We start from the raw sequence: 24,337 nt of genomic DNA, 5'->3' as shown, positions 1-24,337 counted from the left end.
CTTCAGTAGCTTATTTAAGGGACATTATCAATAAGGGACAGCAGCGGGACATAGCGCTGGGATAAGGGACTGTCCCGCCAAATAAGGGACGCTTGACAGCTATGGTTTGGAGTGGGGATTAGAGCCTGAAGGCTCAGAGGCAAGGCTTGATTAGCATGGGCGGAGCTAAGGACAAAAGGGCTGAAGCCAATCAGATAACAGCTTCGCCACCGCCACTAACTCAGGGGTCAGCAAACTTTTTCAGCAGGGAGCCAGTCCACTGTCCCTCAGACCATGTGGGGCCCAGCCTATATTTGGGGGGGGGGGTGAACGAATTCCTATGCCCCACAAATAACCCAGAGATGCATTTTAAATAAAAGCACACATTCTACTCGTGTAAAAACACGCTGATTCCCAGACTGTCTGTAAGCTAGATTTAGAAGGTGATTGGGCCAGATCCTGCCCCCGGGCCTCAGATTGCCTACCCGTGCTCTAAGTCTAACCAATTACCCCAAGACCAACTTCTTTCAACTGCAGGTGCTGAAAAGACAACCAAACCTTGAGAACCTGAAAACCATCCTGCCAAGTTCAGCATCATCTACAGTGTCTCCCTCATATTAACCAACTGGAGGATATTATTATTGTTCATATTATTATTATTATTATCAGCATTGCTCCTCATCCAGACGTCAAATGTCTAAAATATTCAATTTCTGACAAGCCTGAAATTGTTAGCTGTGAAAATAGGTTATTTTGAAGTGTTTTCCAATATTCTGAAATGGTTTAAAACATTGTGTGTTTGTGTTGTATTCTATTGTTTTGCTCTTCTGTTGTCTTCCACCTTGGGCTCCTTTGGGAGGAAGAATAGGATACTCTGAGAGAGAGAGAGAGAGAGAGAGAGAGAGAGAGAGAGAGGGAGAGAGAGAGAGAGAGAGAGAGGGGGGGAGAGAGAGAGAGAGAGAGGGGGGGGAGAGAGAGAGAGAGAGAGAGAGAGAGAGAGAGAGAGACGGGGTATCTTGAATCTCGAATAACTTGGCTCCCGAAAATATCGACTCCCAGACAATCAAACCCCTGAAGTGACTGTTCCGGTTTTCAAACAATTTTTGGAAGCCGAACGTCCGGCCCTTTGGTTTCCAGACATTTTGGAAGTCGAATGGACTTCTGGAATGGATTCCGTTCAAGAAACAAGGTACACCTGTATATATATTCAAACATTTTCACTGAAGCATGGCAATCATTTGAATCACTGTACTTGTTGAGGCTTTGGAAAGAGGCCAAGATGCTTGGGAGGGGGGATGTGTTTGTTCATTCCCCCCCTTGCCTCCCTCATGAGCTCCACCTGATGCAGGGTTTTTGCACAGGAAGCCATCAGTTTTCTAATCTCTTTAAGATGCTCCCTGATTTTCCCCTATTCCTCCCCTTCCCCGGCGCCTGCTCTATTACATCCTCGTTTCTGTGGCAACGGGGGGAAGAGATTTGCATCCAAGGTTACGCTAAAACTAGGGATGGATGAAAGAAAGATTTAAAGAGAGAAGCAGAGAGAGCACAACTCTGGCTGCAGCCCTGAACCCAAATCCCACCAGCACATCAAATCTCTCAGAATGGGAGAAGTCACAAACAGGAAGGGGCAAATAAACCCAATTTCTCATTTATCCAATACTGAATTCAGTTCTCGGCATGTCCATGTCAGTTTTGCAATGTGTTACTTAAAAATAAAAGCACCCTCATGACAATTCATCAGCATTTTAGTGCGAAGTTCTCCAAATATATATATTTTTAAAATATGCAATTTTGCCTGTTGCACACATTTTTTGCAAAGCAATTTCCCCTAATATAAGGTAAGGCAAAAGGTAAAGGACCCCTGGACAGTTAAGTCCAGTCAAAGGTGAATATGGGGTTGCAGCACTCATTTCACTTTCAGGCTGAGGGAGCCGGCGTTTGTCCACAGACAACTTTCTGGGTCACGTGGCCAGCAGGACTAAACCGCTTCTGGCACAACGGAACACAGTGACAGAAACCAGAGCACACGGAAACGCCGTTTACCTTCCTGCTGCAGCTGTACCTATTTATCTACCTGCACTGGTGTGCTTTCAAACTGCTAGGTTGGCAGGAGCTGGGACAGAGAAACGGGAGCTCACCCTGTTGTGGGAATTCGAACCACTGACCTTCTGATCGGCAAGCCCTAGAGGCTCAGTGGTTTAGAACACAGCGCCACCCACGTTCCCTAATAGAAAACATTCTTGTACCCCTATTATATGCACACAAAGACACACTTTACTCTAGCAGATGGGTTTTTGTACTTGGCTAGAGAAAAGGAAAGGAGAGAGGAAATAGGGGCTGCCTAATATCCAGACTGGGATGTGGGTGGCGCTGTGGGTTAAACCACAGAGCCTAGGACATGCCGATCAGAAGGTCGGCGGTTTGAATCCCCGCGACAGGGTGAGCTCCTGTCCACCTAGCAGTTCGAAAGCACATCAAAGTGCAAGTAGATAAATAGGTACCGCTCTGGCGGGAAGGTAAACGGCGTTTCCATGTGCTGCTCTGGTTCGACAGAAGCGACTTAGTCATGTTGGCCACATGATCCGGAAGCTGCACGCCGGCTCCCTCGGCCAATAAAGCGAGATGAGCGCCGCAACCCCAGAGTCGGCCACGACTGGACCTAATGGTCAGGGGTCCTTTACCTTTACCTTTAATATCCAGTCTAATAGGGGCTGTGGGTATGTATTAAGGCTGTTTGGAATTCTAGCCTGCAAACTTCATCCACAGTTGTGGTAGCTCTCAGCTCAGGGCAAGACCTGACACTTTCACTACCGTGTGTGGTTAACCGGCTTATGCGGAGCTGCGAGGATTACAGGCTGCGCTCCCTGTGTAATCGGAAGATTCAGAGAGGAGATATAATTGGACAGGCAGGAGCTTAGAAATCGAGACAAGAGCTAGCAGGTAGATGCTGAGGATGAGTGCAGAGATGTGCACCCTGGGAGCAGAGGCATACGAAGGGGGGCAGGGGTGGCGTGGCCCGGGTGCCAGCCCTGAGGGTGGGTGACAAAAAGGCACACCGTGGGGGGCTCACCTCACCACCCCCATGCACAGCGGCTCATCACTGCACCTCTGGCTCACACATGTACCCAAAGCTGCGTGAAAGTTCCTCTTTTTCCTTGGTTTTTGTGTCAGCGTCACTTGTGTGGGTTCTCTTACTATTGGCTTGTTGTATTTCCTTGGTGGTGAGAGTGGTTGTTGTTGTTTAGTCGTCCAACCATCTCATCCTCTGTCCAACCATCTTGTCCTCTGTCGTCCCCTTCTCCTTGTGCCCTCCATCTTTCCCCACATCAGGGTCTTTTCCAGGGAGTCTTCTCTTCTCATGAGGTGGCCAAAGTATTGGAGCCTCAGCTTCAGGATCTGTCCTTCCAGTGAGCACTCAGGGCTGATTTCCTTCAGAATGGAGAGGTTTGATCTTCTTGCAGTCCATGGGACTCTCAAGAGTCTCCTCCAGCACCATAATTCAAAAGCATCAATTCTTCAGCAATCAGCCTTCTTTATGGTCCAGCTCTCACTTCCATACATCACTACTGGGAAAACCATAACTTTAACTAAACTAAACGGTGAGAGAGGTTAGTGGTGGCTTAGGATGTGGTTGGTTGTCTTTGGTTTGCTGTAGTGAGATTTGTTTTTGTGTGTGAGTAGGGTGTGTGGGTGGGTGTTTGGATCAGGTTAGCCAGATTGATCCGTCTGCTGTCAGGGGATTCTTGTTGTTGTCTTGTTGGACTATGTATGTGATAAAGGGGAACCATACCGGGGTGAAGGCGTCTTCTTCTATTTGTCCCCATGTCAGTTTCCATGGTTAGTTTTTCTAATAAGGCTGTTTCTCATACTATTTGATACCATTGATCCATCAGGGGTCACCAACCTTTTTCAGCCGGGGGCCGGTCCATCGTGCCTCAGACCATGTGTGGGGCCAGACTATATTTTCTGGGGGGAAATGAACAAATTCCTATGCCCCACAAATAACCCAGAGATGCATTTTAAATAAAAGCTCACATTCTACTCATGTAAAAACACACTGATTCCCAGACCATCCATGGGCCAGATTTAGAAGGTGATTGGGCCGGATCTGGCCCCCATGCCTTAGTTTACCTATCCATGATCCATGCTTACTCCTGACCGGTCTCTCCAGTGTCTGGCTATGATGTTTCTGGCTGCTGAGAGTAGGTTGGTTATGACCTCTTTATGGTGTGAGTGGGCATTTTTATCTTGGAAGATGTTTAGAAGGGCCAGTTCTGGGGTGACTTCTAATATTTGCTTAGTTATTTTGCATATTTCTTGTAGGCACCACTGAAATTTGAAAGAACAAAGGCGACCTCCGTCAAGCGACAAACCACGTTAAGATGTACAGCGGCGTTCGAAGTTATTCAACCCCCGTTGCAAACTACGTTTGTTATCAAAATTCACAGACTTTGGGCTGTTTCCAAATCAAACAAAAGCAACTGAAGTAGCCGAACAGCATTTCTGAAACAAAGACCGCATGGAACAAACTGCTGTGTGAATGGAGTTGCAGTTTCTCTCAAAATATGCACCTTTTTGAGTCAAGATGAGTGTCGGAATATTTGGAATGGTGAAAATCCCAAAAGTTATTGACAAGAAGTCTGTGCCATATACACAGCGTCCTATCAAGTACTTCCAAAACGTTATAATTTTGTCCTCAGCGCCAAGAAAACAAAAGCACAAAGGATAGTTTATGAGAAACTTGTAGGAATGACAACAAACTCTGAGAGCCCCGCTTAGACTAAACACCTCAAAGAAGCTGGGGGGAAATTAAGATACTCAGCACTGTTCACTCAGCTCCTGCTTATATTTCCCAGCAACAATAAGAACTTTTGATGCAAAACACCGTGGAAAAGGAAGACCATGCAAACCCTGATACAAAAAGCAGAATGAGTCAGGATCATGTTACGCCATGGGAAAGTGCACTCGGCTCCGCAGCAACAAAAGCGAGGGCAAAGGAAACCAAATACCTGCACAGGACCACATTTTGATGTGTGTTACCTTCTCCCCCCATTGAATCACCAGGGCTGGGTGGTACATGGTTTTCAACATCACAATGTATCACCAACCAAATATCACAATATACTGATAAATCACAATGTCTGGAATAAGGATGGAGCTATCACGCTTTCTCCCACACGGTGAGTCCCAAGGCTGAGGCCAGTTCTCGGATCTGTTGTGGACTCAGATATTTCTGCATCTGGAATCGGTGGTGCAAGATCTGCAGCTGCTTTTAAGAGAAAGCGGTGCGAGTTTTGCTCTTCTTGCCTCCTTTACTTTCCTCCTTGCACTGCTGGGGAGTAGAAGTCAGATCTGGGGAGGGGGCAGCTTGTTGGGTCTGTTTGCAGAATCTGGTGTATAATAAATGAATACCCCAGAGCTGCAGGACCATGGGGAGAGATCTGGGGTATTGCTGGGGCCCTTCCCTTCCGGGCCGCTAACAGCCTCGGGGGCAGGGAACCCCCCGGCTCCATCTCCTCCTTCACCGAGGGCAGTAGTAACCATCGTAGCCCGTGCCAGCCGCCGCCGCCGCCACCCCTGCAGGGTAGATCCGGTAAGAGGCATTGAGGGCCAGCGGGATGCTCATGACTGGAGGAGTCGGCAGGACCCTTCGGAAGCGTGGCTGGATCACCCTCTCCCACATGGTGATTTTTGCATAGCAAACAAACATCACGATTGGGGATATATATCGCCAGGTCAAAAATTATGAAACCAATATCTTGATATGGACTTCAAAACAGTTTTGGACGGTATATTGCCCAGCCCTAGAGGCAGACTCCTTGGCTTCAACATCAGCCCCAAAAAACAACAACAATGGAGTCTTCCACCTCACATTGCTCCATTTGCTATCTAGCCCAGGGGCAGGAAACCTGTGGCCCTCCAGATATGGCTGAACTATAACTCCCATCATCCCTGGCCATTGGTCATGCTTTCTGGGTCTGATGGGAGCTGGAGTCCAGCAACATCTTGAGGGCTTCCCCACACCTGATCAGATGAAGAGCTCTGGAGAACTCAACAGCTTTCCCACTGTTTTGTGATATTTTGGTTGGCCTAATTGAAGGTACCACCCTACCATGGATTTTAGAATTTTCTTATATACCTTTACGTATAGGCACATTTGTTTTCTATAGCTGCTTTTGTGAGCCCCCCCCCCCCAAATCATCAAGGAAACTTTTCCCACCTGGATTTGTCTGTCAAGGTGTTTGGTCCCAGCTGTAGCCCCGCATACTTGCAGGCACAGTCATAAAACGGTACAAAGCAGGTATTTGGGGAATAATCCGTAGCACAGTCGTACCTTGGAAGTCGAACGGAATCCGTTCCGGAAGTCCCTTCAACTTCCATAATGTTCAGAAACCAAAGTGCGGCTTCCGATCGGCTGCAGGAAGCTCCTGCAGCCAATCGGAAGCCCCGATGGACGTTCAGCTTCCAAAAGCAGTTCGCAAATCGGAACAGTCGCTTCCGGGTTTGCGGCATTCGGAAGCCAAAATGTTCGATAACTAAGCTGCTTGAAAACCAAGCTACGACTGTACTTGGAGTGGAGCAGGTTTGGGGATGCTGAGATAGGAGCAAATCTTTACCTGTCTCTGAGTCGGTGGAAGCAACAGGCATCTCAGCAACTGGGGGTGTTTGCGCAGTGTCAGAAGTTCCAGTGGCTGGCGTTCCTTCTGATGAGTCTTCTTGGCGGTACTGTGAAGAGGAGAGAAATGGAACAACTGATAGATGATCTAGGGCAGACACGGCACATCCAACTCCCAAGAGATTGCGATCTACTCACAGTATAAAAAAACCTGACTGTTTCCAGCCTGTTTTCTCTGTGCCTACAACCACAAGATCTGCCAACTGCAGAAACGCACCTAGAATTAGAGAACAGGGAACTCCTGACATGTTTTGAATCTAGGACCAGAATGGAGCTGAGCTTACAAAACCCGCTCTCATTTCCAGAGAGCTGGGGAGGAGTCAGTCGAGGCCACCAAGAGGCGCATTCAGAGGGTCTACTGTACTGAACCCAGAGACAGCAAACACCTGTCATGGGCTGGCTGGACACAGAGGAATGGTGGGAGGCACCAGCTGGGGAAACCCCAAGGGAAGAAGGCTCAGAGACTGGAGAGTGGTAGTGGGATGACGATGAATGGTCAGAGGGAGGAGATTGGGAGGAAGAAGTGTCAGAAGATGAAGAGGTGACAGGGCATAGTGAGCAGGGAGAGTCTGTGGCAGAGAGAGTAGGGCAGCAAGAGGCAGAGATGAGTCAGACTGTCGAAGAAGCTCCCCTCCCACCAAGTCTCCCAGAACCAGAAGAGGTATGAAGAGAGAGGAGCAGAGACAGTCACATCATCGTGGTCTCAGATTGCTTGGGAAGGACCATGGGGGGGGAGGAGATTTAGGCAGCCGGGGACCTTCTGCTCCCACAACTGCCTCATTGGAGCAAGCCCTATCTTGAGAAGAGCTGCTGTGCTCATTAGGCCTTGTGTCCCAGAGCAGGCCCTGTTCCTTGTTCACTTACTCTGTGTGATTTATTGCTGGCTGACTCCCTGACCATGCCCTGGTCTCTGAGCTTTCATTGTTGAGGACCACTTCCCCTTACTGGTAATTGGTTGAGGACCTAATGTCCATAATGGGCGGAGCCAATGTCAGTGGTGGGCAGAGCCAGAACTAAAGACAGGTGGGTCTCTCTGCGCTCTCTGCTTAAGCTTTGGTGTTGGAAAGCTTCTCTTTAAGAGCTTTTTAAAAGCATTAAAAAGCAGAATGAGATTGTCTACCCACACTGCTAACAGGACCAAGCCTAGGTTTCAGGCAAAAAAACCCTCCCAGTGGACCCCCTACCTATGTTTTGAAGATCAGCACTCCAGGAAAGGGAGTGAACACTTTCTTCCCTTAACCTTTCTAAGCTCTACAATCATCGGAATCTGTAGCTCCTTAGAAACTAGTCGGCTAAGAAATCTCAACAGAGACAATCATCTTATGGGGACCTAATAGTTCAAAACACACGGATGGGGGTAATAAGACATGAGTTCATAAGTCTGCCTCCTGCATCTCCCCCCCTCCCATTTGATTCAGCTTTGGGATGCTGTCCTTTTGGGTTTATTCCATTTGCAGAGTTGTGATTGCTGCTTGCAAGCCTATGGAGACGCTTCTGACGGAAGCAGTAGACTCAGGATGCTCGGGATAAGGCATTCGACTCCATTGCGGGGGATTTGCCTGCAGCAGCGCTTCTCACTATACTGCTTATGATTTTTGGATTGTTTTCTTTTTGCATCTCTTGGCAGATTTTGGACTGCTCCCTGTGCTTTCCCTGTACCGGATGGGCTTTATTCGTTGCATCCTCTCCCTTCTCGAAACTGGAGCTGAACAGCTCAACAGATGCTCACACTCAAAGCATAAAAATAGTTCTAAGCTAGCTACTAACCATAAGCAGGCAAAGCGGCTTTTGAAACCTCGTGCAGCTTTACCTATTTAAAACCAGGTTGCTACAAGGGGTTGAGCAGCCTGCACCAACATGCTGCCCTCAAAATATTCTTGGATTCCAGCTCCCAGCTGGCCAGTGGTCAGGGATGATGGAGTTGTAGTCTGACAGAATACAGAAGGCACCAGAGTGGGGAGGCTGGGGTACAATAACAGTGCTGGATTTGGATCAGGGAGGCCCATGGTTCAAATGAGATGCTTGTGTTCTCTGGGCTCAGTTCCAGAAATGAGTGTTGTGGGCTTGGCAATGCTTGCCACCTAGAAGAAGAGGTGAGCATTAGATGCCCTCCAAGATAGTCTTCCCACTTTGATTAAAATATGAACAGCAAAAATCTATTTCTAGACTTACACATCCTTTGGGAGTATAACGCTGAGGACACTGCGTCTGTCGGGCAAAGGCCCACCCCCAGAGGGGACCACACGCCATCTCCAGGCAAGGGATAGACGAATCTGTCAACTTGGTTTCTCTCTCTTTTTTTCCTCTGATCTCAAATTCAGTTCTCCACATTTCTGCATCAGTTTGCAAATTATTCAAGTTGTTTGCATTTAAATGCAAACTGAATTTAATCTCGCCCCATTCCCAACAGCAAAGAGGCCTCCCTGTGGAGAGCATTCCACAAATTGGGAGCCACTGCAGAAAAGGCCCTGCTCTTGTGTTGCCGCCCTCTGAACCTCTCGTGGAGGCGGCACACAAAGAGGGGTCTCAGAGGATGGTTGCAGAGTCCAAGTCGGTTCATATGGGGGAGGAGGTCCTTGAGGTATTGCGGTCCCGGGAAGACCATGAGGGAACCTAAAAAGATTCCCAACCCCTTCTCTGTCAGGATAATATTCCACAACTAGGGCTGATCAAGGCACATGAGCCCAGCTCTCCCCAAAGTGACACATGTTAACCACTGCATTGCCCTTTGCCAGCTCGCCATCTTGTAACTGTTAGTGGAACATAATAAACTGGGGAGCAGGTACTACTCTTTCAGAATTATATGTGGAAAGGGGAACCTGTGGCCCGCCTGCTGTCATTGCATTCCAACTCCCATCAGCCCCAGTCAGCACAGCCAATGGTCAGGGATGATGAATGTTGTAGTACAACAACATCTGAACATCCCTATTTGTATTACATATTTCTAGTTAAAGGTAGGTGGCCGTGTTGGTCTGCCGTAGTCAAAACAAAATAAAAAAATTCTTTCCAGTAGCACCTTAGAGACCAGCTAAGTTTGTTATTGGTATGAGCTTTCGTGTGCATGCATGAAGGTATCTGAAGAAGTGTGCATGCACACGAAAGCTCATACCAATAACAAACTTAGCTGGTCTCTAAGGTGCTACTGGAAGGAATTTTTTTATTTTGTATTACATATGATCAACATGTTGTTGTTGTTTAGTCGTTTAGTCGTATCCGACTCTTCGTGACCCCATGGACCAAAGCACGCCAGGCACTCCTGTCTTCCACTGCCTCCCACAGTTTGGTCAGACTCATGCTGGTAGCTTCAAGAACACCATCCAACCATCTCATCCTCTGTCGTCCCCTTCTCCTTGCGCCCTCCATCTTTCCCAACATCAGGGTCTTTTCCAAGGAGTCTTCTTTTCTCATGAGGTGGCCAAAGTATTGGAGCCTCAGCTTCAGGATCTGTCCTTCTAATGAGCACTCAGGGCTGATTTCCTTAAGAAGGGAGAGGTCTGATCTTCTTGCAGTCCATGGGACTCTCCTCCAGCACCATAATTCAACATAGTTGCTGGTATTTGGGGACTATGGGGGCTGCAATGATGAGCTTCTCCTGAGCTTCAGGTTTCACTTCTACACCTTCCAGGGTTTCAGCAAACAGAAGCCACGCAATTTGCAGGCTTCTCTTTCCAAGCAAGCCACTTAAAAAATAAATAAAAACACAAGCCAAGGAAATTGCCCTGGCCGGTCACACCTAAGACACTCCATTATTAATGCAGCCCTCGCTGCCAGCTTGCAAGAGAAATCTCAACCTGGTCTTCTGGCAGCAGCAGAAGGAAATAATCCATCACACAGCTAACATGCCCACGAGCAGGGGCTCCATCAATAACTGAGGGATCAATAGTACTCTGGGGACGGAGGAGTCACATCCCTTTTGCTAATGGACTCGCAGATGTTTGGTGGGGCCCCAAGGCAGACCCAGATCCAGAATCTGGGAGAGAGGGAGTCAAGCGACCCGGCTAAACTGGAATAGGTTGAATGTGCAAAATGAGAATTCTCTTGGTTTTTTATCCTGCCTTCTACCCAGTCGAAAGGCTGATATTATCTCAAGTTCCTCATCTTCCTCCCATTCCTCCTGCCAAAAAGTTATGATGTTCTCTGTAAGAAATTTCACAAGGTTGTCCCCTTCCCCTTCAGGCACCAATCTAAATTTTAAATTCTTCTCTTTACGTTGAAGTTCCAGTAAGGAGAGGGCTGCATCATGCTCATTCACTTTTTTAATAATAGGCCCAAGGGACTGTCTAATTACACTGAGATCAAAAGAAGAAAGAGATAGAATATTGAATTTGCATTATCAAAAGGCATTGGTGATCCAAAATTGTCAGATACAGATTTTTAAGGACATTCCTAAATACATTTTAGAGGTGAGAACATATTACAAAGGTTTAGTAGACCTGCTGAAGAAAAACACTATACCATTCAGATGGGAGTTTCCACAAGGACTGTCCTTTAACTTCAAAGGAAGGAAGATTAAAATAAAAACAATTCAGGACAAAGAACAATTTTTGGAGAAGTACCTGGAGGATCTGCAGAAAGGAACCGTGGAGGAGAGGGAACCACCTGATATAGCAAATTTGTCATTTGGACTTCCACTACCACCATCGGAGGAAGAGCAGAAGCTTGGAGCAGTTGGAGGAACAGCTACCTAAATACAAAATGTCTCTGCAACTCCTTAGCTGGAACTGTAACGGTTTGAACCTTCCTCGGAAAAGAAGACAGGTTTTTCACATTTTGAAGAAAGAGCAATTAGACATAATATGTTTGCAAGAAACCCATATTGCCAGGATACATAGGAAATTACTGATAAATAAGAGACTCGGTCAAGAATTTATCTCATCAGATAAAGTAAAGAAAAGAGGTGTGGTGATCTATGCAAAGGAAAAGTTGGCTCCAAAATTGATATTTAAAGATGAACAAGGAAGATACCTGGCAATTGAAATACAAATTCAAGGAGAAAAGATATTAATTGTGGGAGTTTATGCCCCAAATGAAGGGAAGGCTGAATTCTTTAGGAAGTTGCATGAGACATTAGTTGACTTTTTAGATTATAAAATCCTAATGATGGGAGACATGAATGGAGTTGTCTCAACAAACATGGATAAAGCACAGAGACAAGTGATTTCGAAAGAAGGGAGACTACCAAAGATCTTTTTTGAAATGACTGAAACAATGGACTTGATTGACATCTGGAGAACAAAGAATCCTTTAGAGAGAGAGGGAACTTTCTTCTCAGAAGCAAAAATGACATGGACAAGAATAGACCAAATTTGGATTTCTAGCAGTCTGGCGTCAAGAACAAAAAAAGTAGAAATATGCCCAAAAACGTGCTCCGACCATAATGCGGTCAAGATGGAGATGAAACTAACAACAACTGGTTCCTTTAGATGGAGAATGAATGACACCCTATTCAAGGATGAAGAGATCCATAAGAAGGCCCTTAAAACATTAAAAGATTACTTTGAGATCAACAGGAAAACAGATGTGGAAAAAAGAATAATTTGGGACGCAAGCAAAGCCGTGATGCGAGGTTTCCTAATTCAACAAAATTCTATTAAGAGGAAGCAACAAAATGAAAAGAAGGAAAAAAATTTAGAAAAAATAAAAGAAGGAGAGAAGAAGTTGAGGTCCAAACCAAAGTCCCATGAGATTTTGAGAGAAATAAAGTTTCATCAGATGCAATACATGGAGCTCATGAACCAACAAATAGAATGGAAGATAAAGCAAATGAGACAAAGAACTTTTGAATCAGCGGATAAATGTGGGAAACTTCTGTCATGGCAATTGAAAAAAAGGCAGAAAATGAATACGGTAACAAGTTTAGAAATGGATGGAAAGATTATCCACAAACCCAATGAGATCAACAATTGTTTCCAAAGCTTTTTTAAGAAATTGTATGCACAAGGGCCAACCAACGAGCAAGAAATAGAAGAATTCATCAGAAAATACGGTTTACCAAAAATCTCAGAACAAAGTAAAAGGATCTTAAACGAGGAAATAACAGAACAAGAAATAGAGGGTGCCATTCAAAATATGAAATTGGGAAAATCACCAGGACCAGATGGCCTGACGGCCAAATACTACAAAATGCTGAAAGAATGGCTGATACAACCATTGAAGGAAGTTTGCAATGAAATTTTGAAGGGGAAAAAGGCACCTGAATCGTGGAAAGAGGCTTTCATCTCACTTATACCGAAAACAGAGACTGAAAAGAACCAGGTCAAAAACTACCGCCCCATATCTTTACTTAATGTGGATTACAAAATTTTTGCAGACATTTTGGCAAAAAGATTAAAGAGAGTTTTGGCAGAAGAGATTCATAAGGACCAAACAGGCTTTCTCCCAGGTAGACATATGTCAGACAATGTGAGAAATATTATAGATATTTTGGAGCTGCTGGACGTTGACATTAATAGGAAAGCAGTTTTGATTTTTGTGGATGCGGAGAAAGCCTTTGACAACATTTGTTGGACTTTTATGAAAAAGAATCTCCAAGGGATGGGGGTAGGCCAAGGTTTTGAAAACGGTATAGGTGCAATATATTCTCAACAAAAAGCCAAATTAATTGTAAATAATGTGGTAACAGAAGAAATACCTATAGAAAAAGGTACACGACAGGGTTGCCCAATATCCCCTTTACTTTTTATATCAGTCCTGGAGGTTTTGTTAAATATGATCAGAAAGGACCAGTTGGTTAAAGGAGTTCAGGTCGGAGTTAGACAGTATAAATTAAGAGCATTTGCAGATGATCTAGTATTGACCTTGCAACAGCCAGACACTAGTACTAAAAGAGTGCTAGAACTAATTGAAATATTTGGTCGAGTAGCAGGTTTTAAATTGAACAGACAAAAAACGAAAGTGTTGGAAAAAAATTTAACAATGGAAGAAAGAGAGAGTCTTCAGAATGAAACAGGCTTGGAAATAACAAAAAGGGTAAAATACCTGGGGGTAAACTTAACATCTAAGAATGTGAATTTATTTAAGGATAATTATGAAAAAGGTTGGTCAGAAGTTAAAAAGGATTTGGAAATATGGTCAAGGCTGAAACTTTCCTTGTTAGGCCGAATCGCTACTATTAAGATGAATGTATTGCCTAGAATGCTGTTTTTATTCCAGACGCTGCAGATTGTGGACAAGATGGACTGTTTCAAGAAGTGGCAGAAAGACATATCAAAATTTGTCTGGCAGGGCAAAAAGCCCAGAATTAAATTTAAGATTTTAACTGATGCAAAGGATAGAGGGGGGTTTGCCCTGCCGGACTTAAGACTCTACTATGAATCAGCAGCTTTTTGCTGGTTGAAACACTGGCTACTTCTTGAGAATACTGACATTTTGGATCTGGAAGGGTATGACAATAGTTTTGGTTGGCATGCATATTTATGGTACGACAAGGTAAAGGTGTATAAAAGTTTTAAAAACCATATTGTAAGGAAAGCATTGTATAACGTTTGGACTAGATACAAAGATTTGTTGGAAAGTAAAACCCCTAGGTGGGTGTCACCAATGGAAGCTAGGGAAGTAAAAAAGCTTAATATGGATTCTAAATGGCCAAAATATCATGAGATTATAGAATACGATGGTGAAAGGGTGAAACTTCAGAGTTATGAGAAACTAAAACCTAAGGTTCGAGATTGGTTGCATTACCATCAGATAAATGAGACGTTTAAACAGGACAGGAAAATAGGATTTCAGAAAGAGAAGTCAAAATTAGAAACAGAATTGTTGGAACCCAATACTAAGAATTTATCAAGAATGTATAACTTGCTGTTAAAATGGAATACACAGGATGAAACGGTGAAATCAGCTATGATTAAATGGGCACAAGATATAGGTCATGATATTATGTTTGCTGACTGGGAACAGTTATGGACCACCGGTATTAAATTTACTGCATGTAATGCTTTGAAAGAAAATATTATGAAAATGATCTACCGGTGGTACATGACCCCAGTCAAGCTAGCAAAAATTTATCATTTGCCTAATAATAAGTGTTGGAAATGTAATGAGACTGAAGGCACTTTCTACCACCTTTGGTGGACCTGCCCAAAGGTTAAAGCTTTCTGGGAAATGATCTATAATGAAATTAAGAAGGTCCTTAAGTGGACTTTTCCTAAGAAACCAGAGGCTTTCCTCTTGGGTATGGTGGGCCAAGTGGTGTTAAGGAAGGATAGGACTTTCTTTATGTATGCCACTACAGCAGCAAGAATTCTACTGGCAAAGTATTGGAAGACGCAAGAACTACCTACTCTGGAAGAATGGCAAACAAAGGTGATTGACTTTATGGGACTGGCTGAGATGACGGGCAGAATCCGGGACCAGGGGAAAGAGACAGTGGAAGAGGACTGGAAGAATTTCAAAATATATCTTAAAAATAATTGTAAAATTGAGGAATGTTAAGATGTCAGGGGGTAAGAAGTAAAGAATTGCAGCAGTAAACAAAAAAACTTAAGAAATATTTACGAAAAGGAATTAAGACAATGGACTTAAGGGTTGCTAAAGAATTATTAAACAAGGATGCAGGGATGGGGAGGTATGGGGAAGTCAAAGAAAAAAGGCTATGAACCGATGAGTATGAAGTTATATTGTGTTACATTGTTCTTTATTTTATGTGTGGAAAATTAATAAAAATTATTATAAAAAAACAAAAAAAACAAAATGAGAATTCTCTCGGGCTGCGTCTTATCTGATTGGGATACTCTGTGCAAAGTTGAAATGCTGAGCTGCTTTCAGGAGCCCCACTCATTTTGGAGCTTCTCCATATTGCAGATTTGGAAGGGACCAAAAGAATCATCTAGTCTAACCCCCTGCCATGCAGGAAGCTTTTGCCCAACATGGGGCTCGAACCCACAACCTTGAGATTCATACTCTACCGACTGAGCTCTGGCAAATGCCCCCCTTCTGGAGCTGGCCTTCTGCACATGCCCAGAGGCACCTATATCACCTCCTTACTCACAGCTTCCTAGGCTAGCAGATTCCAAGGCAGGACCCTGATGAATATTTCCTGAATGCTACCCTCAGCCGCTTAAATTAGGGATATTGAAACCCGCAAGGAAGATTTTTGTCTTTCAATCTAGTGGGGATGGGAAGCACAATGGATTTCTTTTGGGAAACCCTTTTTGATCTTTGGCCTTGAATTATCAGAGGATTGCTTCCGTTCCAGTGGGGCCTCAGATATAATCACACATGCATATTCTGTCTCCAGCTCCGCTGCATCATGGATCTGTAGTCTAAAGACTGCGTAAATATCTTGAGCAGATATTTTTCCATCCTTTTAGCTGCCTGAACTAAGCAGCTAAAAACGTTACAGCATTTTGCAAATGTTTTGTAAGCATTTTAAAGATGCCACTTTTATAAAATCTTAAAATCCCAATGGGAAAAACTGTAAAGCAAAGTGCAAAAGTTTTTCTGGCAGCAGAGGCAGCCAGGAAACTTCTAGAACACTTTTTCTGCACTGATTTGATGATCTGGGCTACACATAAATACAGCCGTACCTTGGTTCTCGAACGTAATCTGTTCCGGAAGTCCATTTGACGTCCAAAAACATTCAAAAACCTAAGGCACAGCTTCTGATTGGCTGCAGGAATTTCCTGCACTCAATTGGAAGCTGTGGAAGCCACGTGGATTTTTGGCTTCCGATAAATATTTGCAAACCAGAACACTCACTTCCGGGTTTGCAGCGTTTGGGAACAAAAACATCTGAGTACCAAGGCGTTCAAGAACCAAGGTACGACTGTAGTCCAATTATAGAAGTTGCCTGCAATAGAATGTTTTAATCAGTCTGGAGCTGAAAATGAAGGTCAACTTTCTTCTAAAATTCTTGCAAGCGTATAAATAAAATCAATTGGCTATTTATGATCAGTGGCAAGGCATCCCTGGAGGAAGGGACAGAAAGAAACAGGTTGGCTGCAGGAAGTACCTTTGTAAAGTAGGCTATGTGACAGGCACACGCAGAATCGAAAGGTTTCTACATACAGTACACATCAGCTCACACCATCTTTCCATCTTCTAGCCAGCAGAGCAAGAAGTACTCTTTACAGCAGGTCAAAGGTGCATTCTGCTAGCCAGGCAAAAGCACTCAAAGAGGGTGTGGAGCAACACTGGGGAAAATATCGCCCGGGGTATTTCCCAAGGGCCAGACAGAGAGACCTGAGGGTCACATTCAGCTTCCAGGACCAAAGATTCCCCATCTCTGGTCTAACAAGAAATGGAATTTATTGTTGGGATGAGAGCATGGAGAGAGAGCCAGAGGGTTTCTGAGCTGGCAGGGAGGCTAACTGGAAATCAGAGTAGTGAAACACAGTGTGAAAGGCAGGGACCTCAGCCCAGTATACCTGAAGGAGCGTCTCCACCCCCTTCGTTCAGCCCAGACACTGATGTCCAGCTCCGAGGGCCTTCTGGCGGTTCCCTCCCACGATGGGGTGAGCTCCTGTTGCTCGGTTCCTGCTCCTGCCAACCTAGCAGTTCAAAAGCACGTCAAAGTGCAAGTAGATAAACAGGTACCGCTCCAGCGGGAAGGTAAACAGCGTTTCCGTGCACTGCTCTGGTTCGCCAGAAGCAGCTTAGTCATGCTGGCCACATGACCTGGAAGCTGTACGCCGGCTCCCTCGGCCAATAAAGCGAGATGAGCGCCGCAACCCCAGAGTTGGCCACCACTGGATCTAATGGTCAGCCAGTTGCCACCTGCCTGTCTGCATACATACAAGCAGTCCAGGCTTGGTGAGAGATTTGTTGAAGGCTGCGATGTTTTATTTTAGAATCAATGGTGATTGAGTACTTGTTTATTCCACATAGTCCAAACACCATCGAGATCTTGCGTATTTTTAGTCCCTGAAAAGTGCTTCTTGGGGAACTGGTTCCGTTCCAAAAACCAAAGATTGATTCTGCTGTACCCCACAATGTGTTCATTGGAAAACAGATGAAGGTGGTCTGTGCATTGTGTGTGGTGTGTTTGTGTTTGTGTGTGTATCCATACCTGCCCCATGATGTTGTGGCTGGGTGTGCACCGCCAGGGTGGATTTGATTTAAATCAAATTGATTTAAATCACAATTTAAATCACTAGTCAGTAAGACTTGATTTAAATCTGTTTGTTTGTTTGTTTTTACAGAAAGACTCATTCTTGCTGGTATAATCTTAATATTTACAACCAGATGAAGGTTTCATTTTTGGACTAATAAATTTTCAGAGTAGTTTTTACAAGTTATATCAAAAATTACCGACTTGGTTATACTGTTAGAAATACATAGACCGATAATTATAAAATTATTGCTAGGTTTAATAAGTTAACTCTTTTAACATTTCTGCTGTACTTTATTGGAAGGAGAAAAATAATCATTTCTTCATAACAATTTAATCAATTTATTTAACTAAAACAGTAACAGTATAGCATATGTATCCATGTTTGTTAACTGTTGTGGTTAAACAATTTTTTAAAAAACTTAGACTGAGTTTTAGCACACATGAAAAACTTTAAACAAATCCTTATTTCCTGATGAATAGCCTTTGGACTATAATGTAACTTAAACAGAAACAGAAACAGAAACTTAAACTATCTTTAGAAAGATTTTTCCTCCAAAAGCATTTAATTTTAAAAATCTGATTTTTTTTTTAAAAAAATCCGATTTAAATTTTTAAAATCTGATTTATTTATTTAAAAAATATCATTGATTTTTATCCACCCTGATCACCGCTTCCTCCTCTTCTGTTCACCTGGGGCACGAGAAGGGGGGGAAAGGAAAACCTCATCTAAGAGTGGATTTTCAAGCACGTACAAAGGAACCATCGAATCACAGAACTATCGAGTTGCAAGGGTTCCTCAGGGTCATCCAGTCCAAGCCCTGGCAATGCAGGAATCTCAAACTTAAGCATCCATGACAGATGGTCGTCCAACCTCTGATATAAAAAACAAACCAGTGAAGCCCACCAGTTTTTGAGGGAGTCCGTTCCACTACCCAACAGCTTCCACCACCAAAAAGTTCATCCTGGTAAAGGTAAAGGGACCCCTGACCATTAGGTCCAGTCGTGACCGACTCTGGGGTTGTGGCGCTCATCTCGCTTTACTGGCCGAGGCGTACAGCTTCCGGGTCATGTGGCCAGCATGACTAAGCCGCTTCTGGCGAACCAGAGCAGCGCACGGAAACGCCGTTTACCTTCCCGCCGGAGCTGTACCTGTTTATCTACTTGCACTTTGACGTGCTTTCGAACTGCTAGGCTGGCAGGAGCAGGGACCGAGCAACGGAAGCTCACCCCATTGCGGGGATTCAAACCGCCGACCTTCTGATCAGCAAGTCCTAGGCTCTGTGGTTAGTCAAAAATCCCCTTTCTTGAAACTTGAATCCACCCCAACCGTTGGGGATGGCAGGATCCAGACCATAGCTTTTCCCTTTTCTTGCGAGGAATCCTATTCGGAAGAAGGGAACTTCCCTTTAAAAAAGGGGAAAGTTGACAGCTATGATCCAGACTCAATCTAGGCTGAAAGCAGTGCACTCAGGATGAGCATGCATGATTCCAGATTGAGGGGGAAATGACATTTTTGTGCTGCAAGCAGGTTAGTGCCTACACCGCCATAGTCTCTAGGGAAGCATCAATCTCATCGTAAAACAGCTCTCTCTCTCACAGAGAGACAGATACAAATCCTACCTACGCACTCAGCATCCTCCTCCAGCCTTTTTTCCCCTCCCCAGCAGCTGAAAAGGATTCCGACATCATCCATTCAAAAGCAGAAGTGTTCTGGATTATAGGAGCCTGATTTCACGTGACAAGCTAGGACCTGCCATGGGGCTGAGGGAGGGGAAAGGGGGAAATCGTAGGCTGCTGAGCTGCTCTGTGCTGCCAGCCTATCACCACATTCCCCCTTATGTAAGACCCTGCTCCACTCAGGCTGATGGAAAGCTCCAATGTTTGCAGCTCTTTGTTTTCAAAGAAAACACACAAATGCCCTCTTTATTGTCAGCGGTTTTCGAAACAGGCCGAAGCGGTACCACGGAGAGAGCCATTTTGAGGGTGAGCAGAGAGCAGCTGAAATAAAATTTCATACGCATTTTTAAAAGAAGCAATGAGATTTAGTTTCCATTATTTTTCCACTTTTGTCAACACCACATTTAAATGGTTGCTTTTTTTCTCTTTTTAAAGTCCTCTTGTCCTTGGGAATTCTTAAGTAATCGTTTTAGGTGTCAGCGTGCAACTCATCCCTCCCCCGCCACAACCCCCCATCCAGTCCAACCATTCCTAGAACTATAAATCTTGAAACTGCAATTAGAATATGAGCTTTGATTTGCAAGAAACCTGGAGGGGAGGGGAGTTTGTGCCGCCACTGCCGCTGCCCCGCTCCAACCATTTTCACCTCTAGAATGCCGAAATCATGGTAAATCACTTTTGTTTATTATAGAATCATAGAATTGTAAAATTGGAGTCATCTAGTCCAACCCCAACATGGTTCTCAAACCCACAACCCTGAAATTAAGAGTCCCATGTTTTACCAACTGAGTTATATACGAAGCTATATAAGCTATTATGAATTAAATAATAGTTCTTAAAAACTATTTATTTAAAAGCATGGGACGCGGATGGCGCTGTGGTCTAAACCACTGAGCCTCTTGGGCTTGCCGATCAGAAGGTCGGTGGTTCAAATCCCTGTGATGGGGTGAGCTCCCATTGCTCGGTCTCAGCTCCTGCCAACCTAGCAGTTCGAAAGCATGCCAGTGCAAGTGGATAAATAGGTACCTCTCTGGCGGGAAGGTAAACAGCGTTTCCGTGTGCTGCTCTGGTTTCGCCAGAAGCGGCTTAGTCATGCTGGCCACATGACCCGGAAAAACTGTCTGCAGACAAACGCCAGCTTCCTCGGCCTTTAAAGCAAGATGAACGCTGCAACCCCAGAGTCATCTGTGACTGGACTTAACTGTCAGGGGTCCTTTACCTTTTTTTGCTTAAAAACTAAAGACTTTCGGCCCACAAGGCAAGCCAAAAGGCACTTTATTTTCTACCGTATTAGAACCCCAACAAATAAAAAATAGACACGAAATACTGAGGGTGGTTCCTAGTAACACCGCGTTTCGCTAATCAACTTTCTAAAAGTACACAATGTCTGTGCCTGGATCTGCAACTTTGAAAATTGTGCAGAAGAGGGAATATTGGCAGGTGAAACTTGTTGTGTCAAGGCCAGAGGTGGGGAACCGATTTCAGCTGAAGGGCCATGTGCCTCTTCTGGGCAACCGTTTGAGGGCCACGTTGTCAGTGGTGGGCGGGGCCAGGGCCAAAAGTGGGTGGAGTAATAATTGCAAATTTTACTCATGTAAGTAGGCTTATTTCTACACATCTTCGCATGCACCTCTTTCATACTAACTAGGCAAAAATATTTGGGGGTGCAAATCAGGACCAGTGATGGGTGTAACCTGAGGGGGGGGAGATCTGAGGGCCACCTAGAGAGCGCTGGTGGGCCACAGGTTCCCCTCTCCTGCTATAGAGTAGCACCAATCCAGTTTCCTGGTCCGGAATGGGGTAACTGTGCCCCTGAAGGACCAGGTGCGCAGCCTGGGAGTCATTCTGGACTCACAGCTGTCCATGGAGGCGCAGGTCCATTCTGTGTCCAGGGCAGCTGTTTATCAGCTCCATCTGGTACGCAGGCTGAGACCCTACCTGCCCACGGACTGTCTCGCCAGAGTGGTGCATGTTCTAGTTATCTCCCGCTTGGACTACTGCAATGCGCTCTATGTGGGGCTACCTTTGAAGGTGACCCGGAAACTACAACTAATCCAGAATGCGGCAGCTAGACTGGTGACTGGGAGTGGCCGCCGGGACCACATAACACCGGTCTTGAAAGACCTACATTGGCTCCCAGTACGTTTCCGAGCACAATTCAAAGTGTTGGTGCTGACCTTTAAAGCCCTAAACGGCCTCGGTCCAGTATACCTGAAGGAGCATCTCCACCCCCATCGTTCTGCCCGGACACTGAGGTCCAGCGCCAAGGGCCTTCTGGCGGTTCCCTCACTACCTACAAGAAGCCAGGTTACGGGGAACCAGGCAGAGGGCCTTCTCGGTAGTGGCACCCACCCTGTGGAACGCCCTCCCATCAGTTGTCAAAGAGATAAACAACTACCTGACTTTTAGAAGACATCTGAAGGCAGCCCTGTTTAGGGAAGCTTTTAATGGTTAAAAGGTTATTGTATTTTAGTGTTCTGTTGGAAGCCGCCCAGAGTGGCTGGGGAAACCCAGCCAGATGGGCGGGGTATAAATATATTATTATTATTATTATTATTATTATTATTATTATTATTATTATTATTATCCCTCTTTGCCTCTCTTGCATCTACCTGGCGAAGGTGTGCTAATTCACCCATATGTCCGCACACTATTGTTTTCAGTCATCCCTGACCAATGAGCATGCTCACTGGGGCAGATGGGAATTGGACATGGGTAAGCAAATCTGGGGGCTGGATCTGGCCCTATCGCCTTCTAAATCCAGCCCATGGACAGTCCAGGAATCAGCGTGTTTTTACATGAGTAGAATGTGCCCTTTTATTTAAAATGCATCTCTGGGTTATTTGTGGGGCATAGGAATTCATTCATTTTTATTTTATTTTTTTCAAAATATAGTCCGGCCCCCCACAAGGTCTGAGGGACAGTGGACCAGCCCCCTGCTGAAAAAGTTTGCTGACCCCTGGAGTTGCAGAATAAGGGCATCTAGTGGACAACAGGTTCCTGTCGAGACCCAGATAGTAAGTATGATACTGATATGATGGCACCCTCACCAGCAAGAACCAGGGCAGCAGAGTGGTTTGGGTGACAGACTAGAGGCCGATTTACACCTTGCACTTAAAGCACATCCAACACACGTTTAAAGCAGATGGCTACCCCTCAAGAATTCAGGGAACTGTAGTTCTCAGCAGTGCCGGATTCAGTTCACCCGCACAGGGCACTGAGAGCATGCGCAGAATGGAAGGTGAGAGAGGGGAGGGCACCAAATTGTGTCCTTGCTCAGGATGTTGTGTTACCAAAGTTCCACACACGAGACCAGGGAGAAGAGTCGGTGGAAGAAGATTGGAAGAAATTTAAAATCTATCTACAGAAATATTGTAAAATTAATGAATGTTAATGACGTTGGAATGAAACGAAGTGGTTCTAGCAATAAGGCAAAATAAGAATATGTAAGAATCGATTGATTAGATGAAAATTTGAAATTATAATATGTGAGGATAAACAATTAAGGGTAAACTAAGAGGGTACGGATTTGCTGAACAAATTTTTTAAATGGAATACAAAAAAGGGAGGTGTGAGGAAGTCATGAAAATAAGTAAATGAGTGGTAAGATATCAGAAAGAGGGATTTTTTTTCTTTTCTTTTCTTTTCTTTCTTTTTATGTCTACTTTTGGTTTTTGTACTTTTTGTGTTTGTCTTTTATTGTCTTGTAACCTTTTTCTTGTTGAAAACTTAATAAATATTATTTTTTTAAAAAAAAAAAAAAGTTTCACACACACACCCGCCCCGTTCCTAAGATTTTTTTTGGGGGGGGGTGGAGGGTTGTTCATGGGCTTTAGATGTATGGTGCCATAAAACTTTGTGAACAAGCTGTACTACCAAAATGATTAAGGTTTTAAATGACAATTTTAGGTTATATTTTAGTGATCAGGATTTAATATATATTTTTAACTGCCGCTATATCTGTATTGTCTCTGTTATACCCAATTGCAATTCATGGTATTCCTGTTTTGTTTTATGATTATCCTGATGCATGGTGTGAATCTGCCCTAGGACTGGCAAGACCTGGGTTCAAATCCTCATTCAGTCATTTAAGTTCACTAGGAGACATTGGGCCAGTATTTATTTATTTTTTAATAATATTTATTCAGAATTTTAAAGGTTACAAAAAGAAAAAAGAGAAAAAAGAAAAATAAAGAAGACAAAAAAAAATACAATCATTTAAAAAAAGATTTAAAAAAGAACAAATCAAACCTTTACATATTTTTCTTTCTTTAACTTATTTCCTTGACCTCCTCACACCTCCCGTTTTTGTATTCTAATTCAAATTGTTAATTCAGCAAATCCTTCCAACCTTGTTTTTATCTTAATTAGTTTGTTTTAAAATACTGTAATTTTACATTCTCTCTTTCATCAATTCATTTTTACTTAATCCTTTATGTCATTTCTGCCAAACCACATAATTTTCTTTTTCAAACATCTTTCTAACAAAATCCTTAATTTTACAATGTTTTTAAAGACCACTTTTACTTTATCCAATCTTAACTCTCATCCAAGCCTAAATATCTGTACTTGTTCTTAAGACGTTTCCCTAAGGTCAAAAAAGACTCCATTCCACGAATTTCCCAACTCTCATTAAAAAAACAAAAAACAAATTTTGTTATATACACTTTGAGTTCCCAATTTCCATTCCACCAGACCCCCTCCCCGGTTTCGGTCCCCAGCATAAGTCCATCAATCTCATAAAACCATCAACCCGGAGATCTTAAATCCGAGGCTCTTAAATCTCTTTCGTGTCCCCTCTGCCAGTCTTTTTGATAGTCTTTAGTATTAAGAGCCAGATCTCGGGGAAGCTCCAACCCAACAGCATCCACATTCCTGGGCCAGTATCTCTTTCTGCCTCTTTGTCCCTCCCTTTCTCTCTGCCTAACCTACCTCCCAGGGTTGTTGCAAGG

General features: G+C 44.2%; 1 protein-coding gene across 1 annotated transcript in view; it reads right to left on the bottom strand.

Annotated features, from left to right (window-relative positions):
- Nucleotides 1–19,385, bottom strand: part of MPP2 (MAGUK p55 scaffold protein 2) — a 70,071-nt gene extending 50,686 nt beyond the window's left edge. The window contains exons 1-2 of the mRNA XM_079950204.1: nucleotides 19,333–19,385; nucleotides 6,597–6,705 (exon numbers count right to left, since the gene is read on the bottom strand). Of these exons, the coding sequence (XP_079806330.1) occupies nucleotides 6,597–6,627 (31 nt within the window). The 5' untranslated portion in view covers nucleotides 6,628–6,705; nucleotides 19,333–19,385. The remainder of the gene's footprint in view (nucleotides 1–6,596; nucleotides 6,706–19,332) is intronic.
- Nucleotides 19,386–24,337: the final 4,952 nt, after the last annotated feature.

The sequence above is a fragment of the Podarcis cretensis genome (genome assembly GCF_951804945.1).
Source record: "Podarcis cretensis genome assembly, chromosome: 13".
Classification (NCBI taxonomy): domain Eukaryota; kingdom Metazoa; phylum Chordata; class Lepidosauria; order Squamata; family Lacertidae; genus Podarcis; species Podarcis cretensis.
Note: the sequence above shows the minus strand (reverse complement) of the source record. Positions and strands in the feature narration are given on the sequence as shown.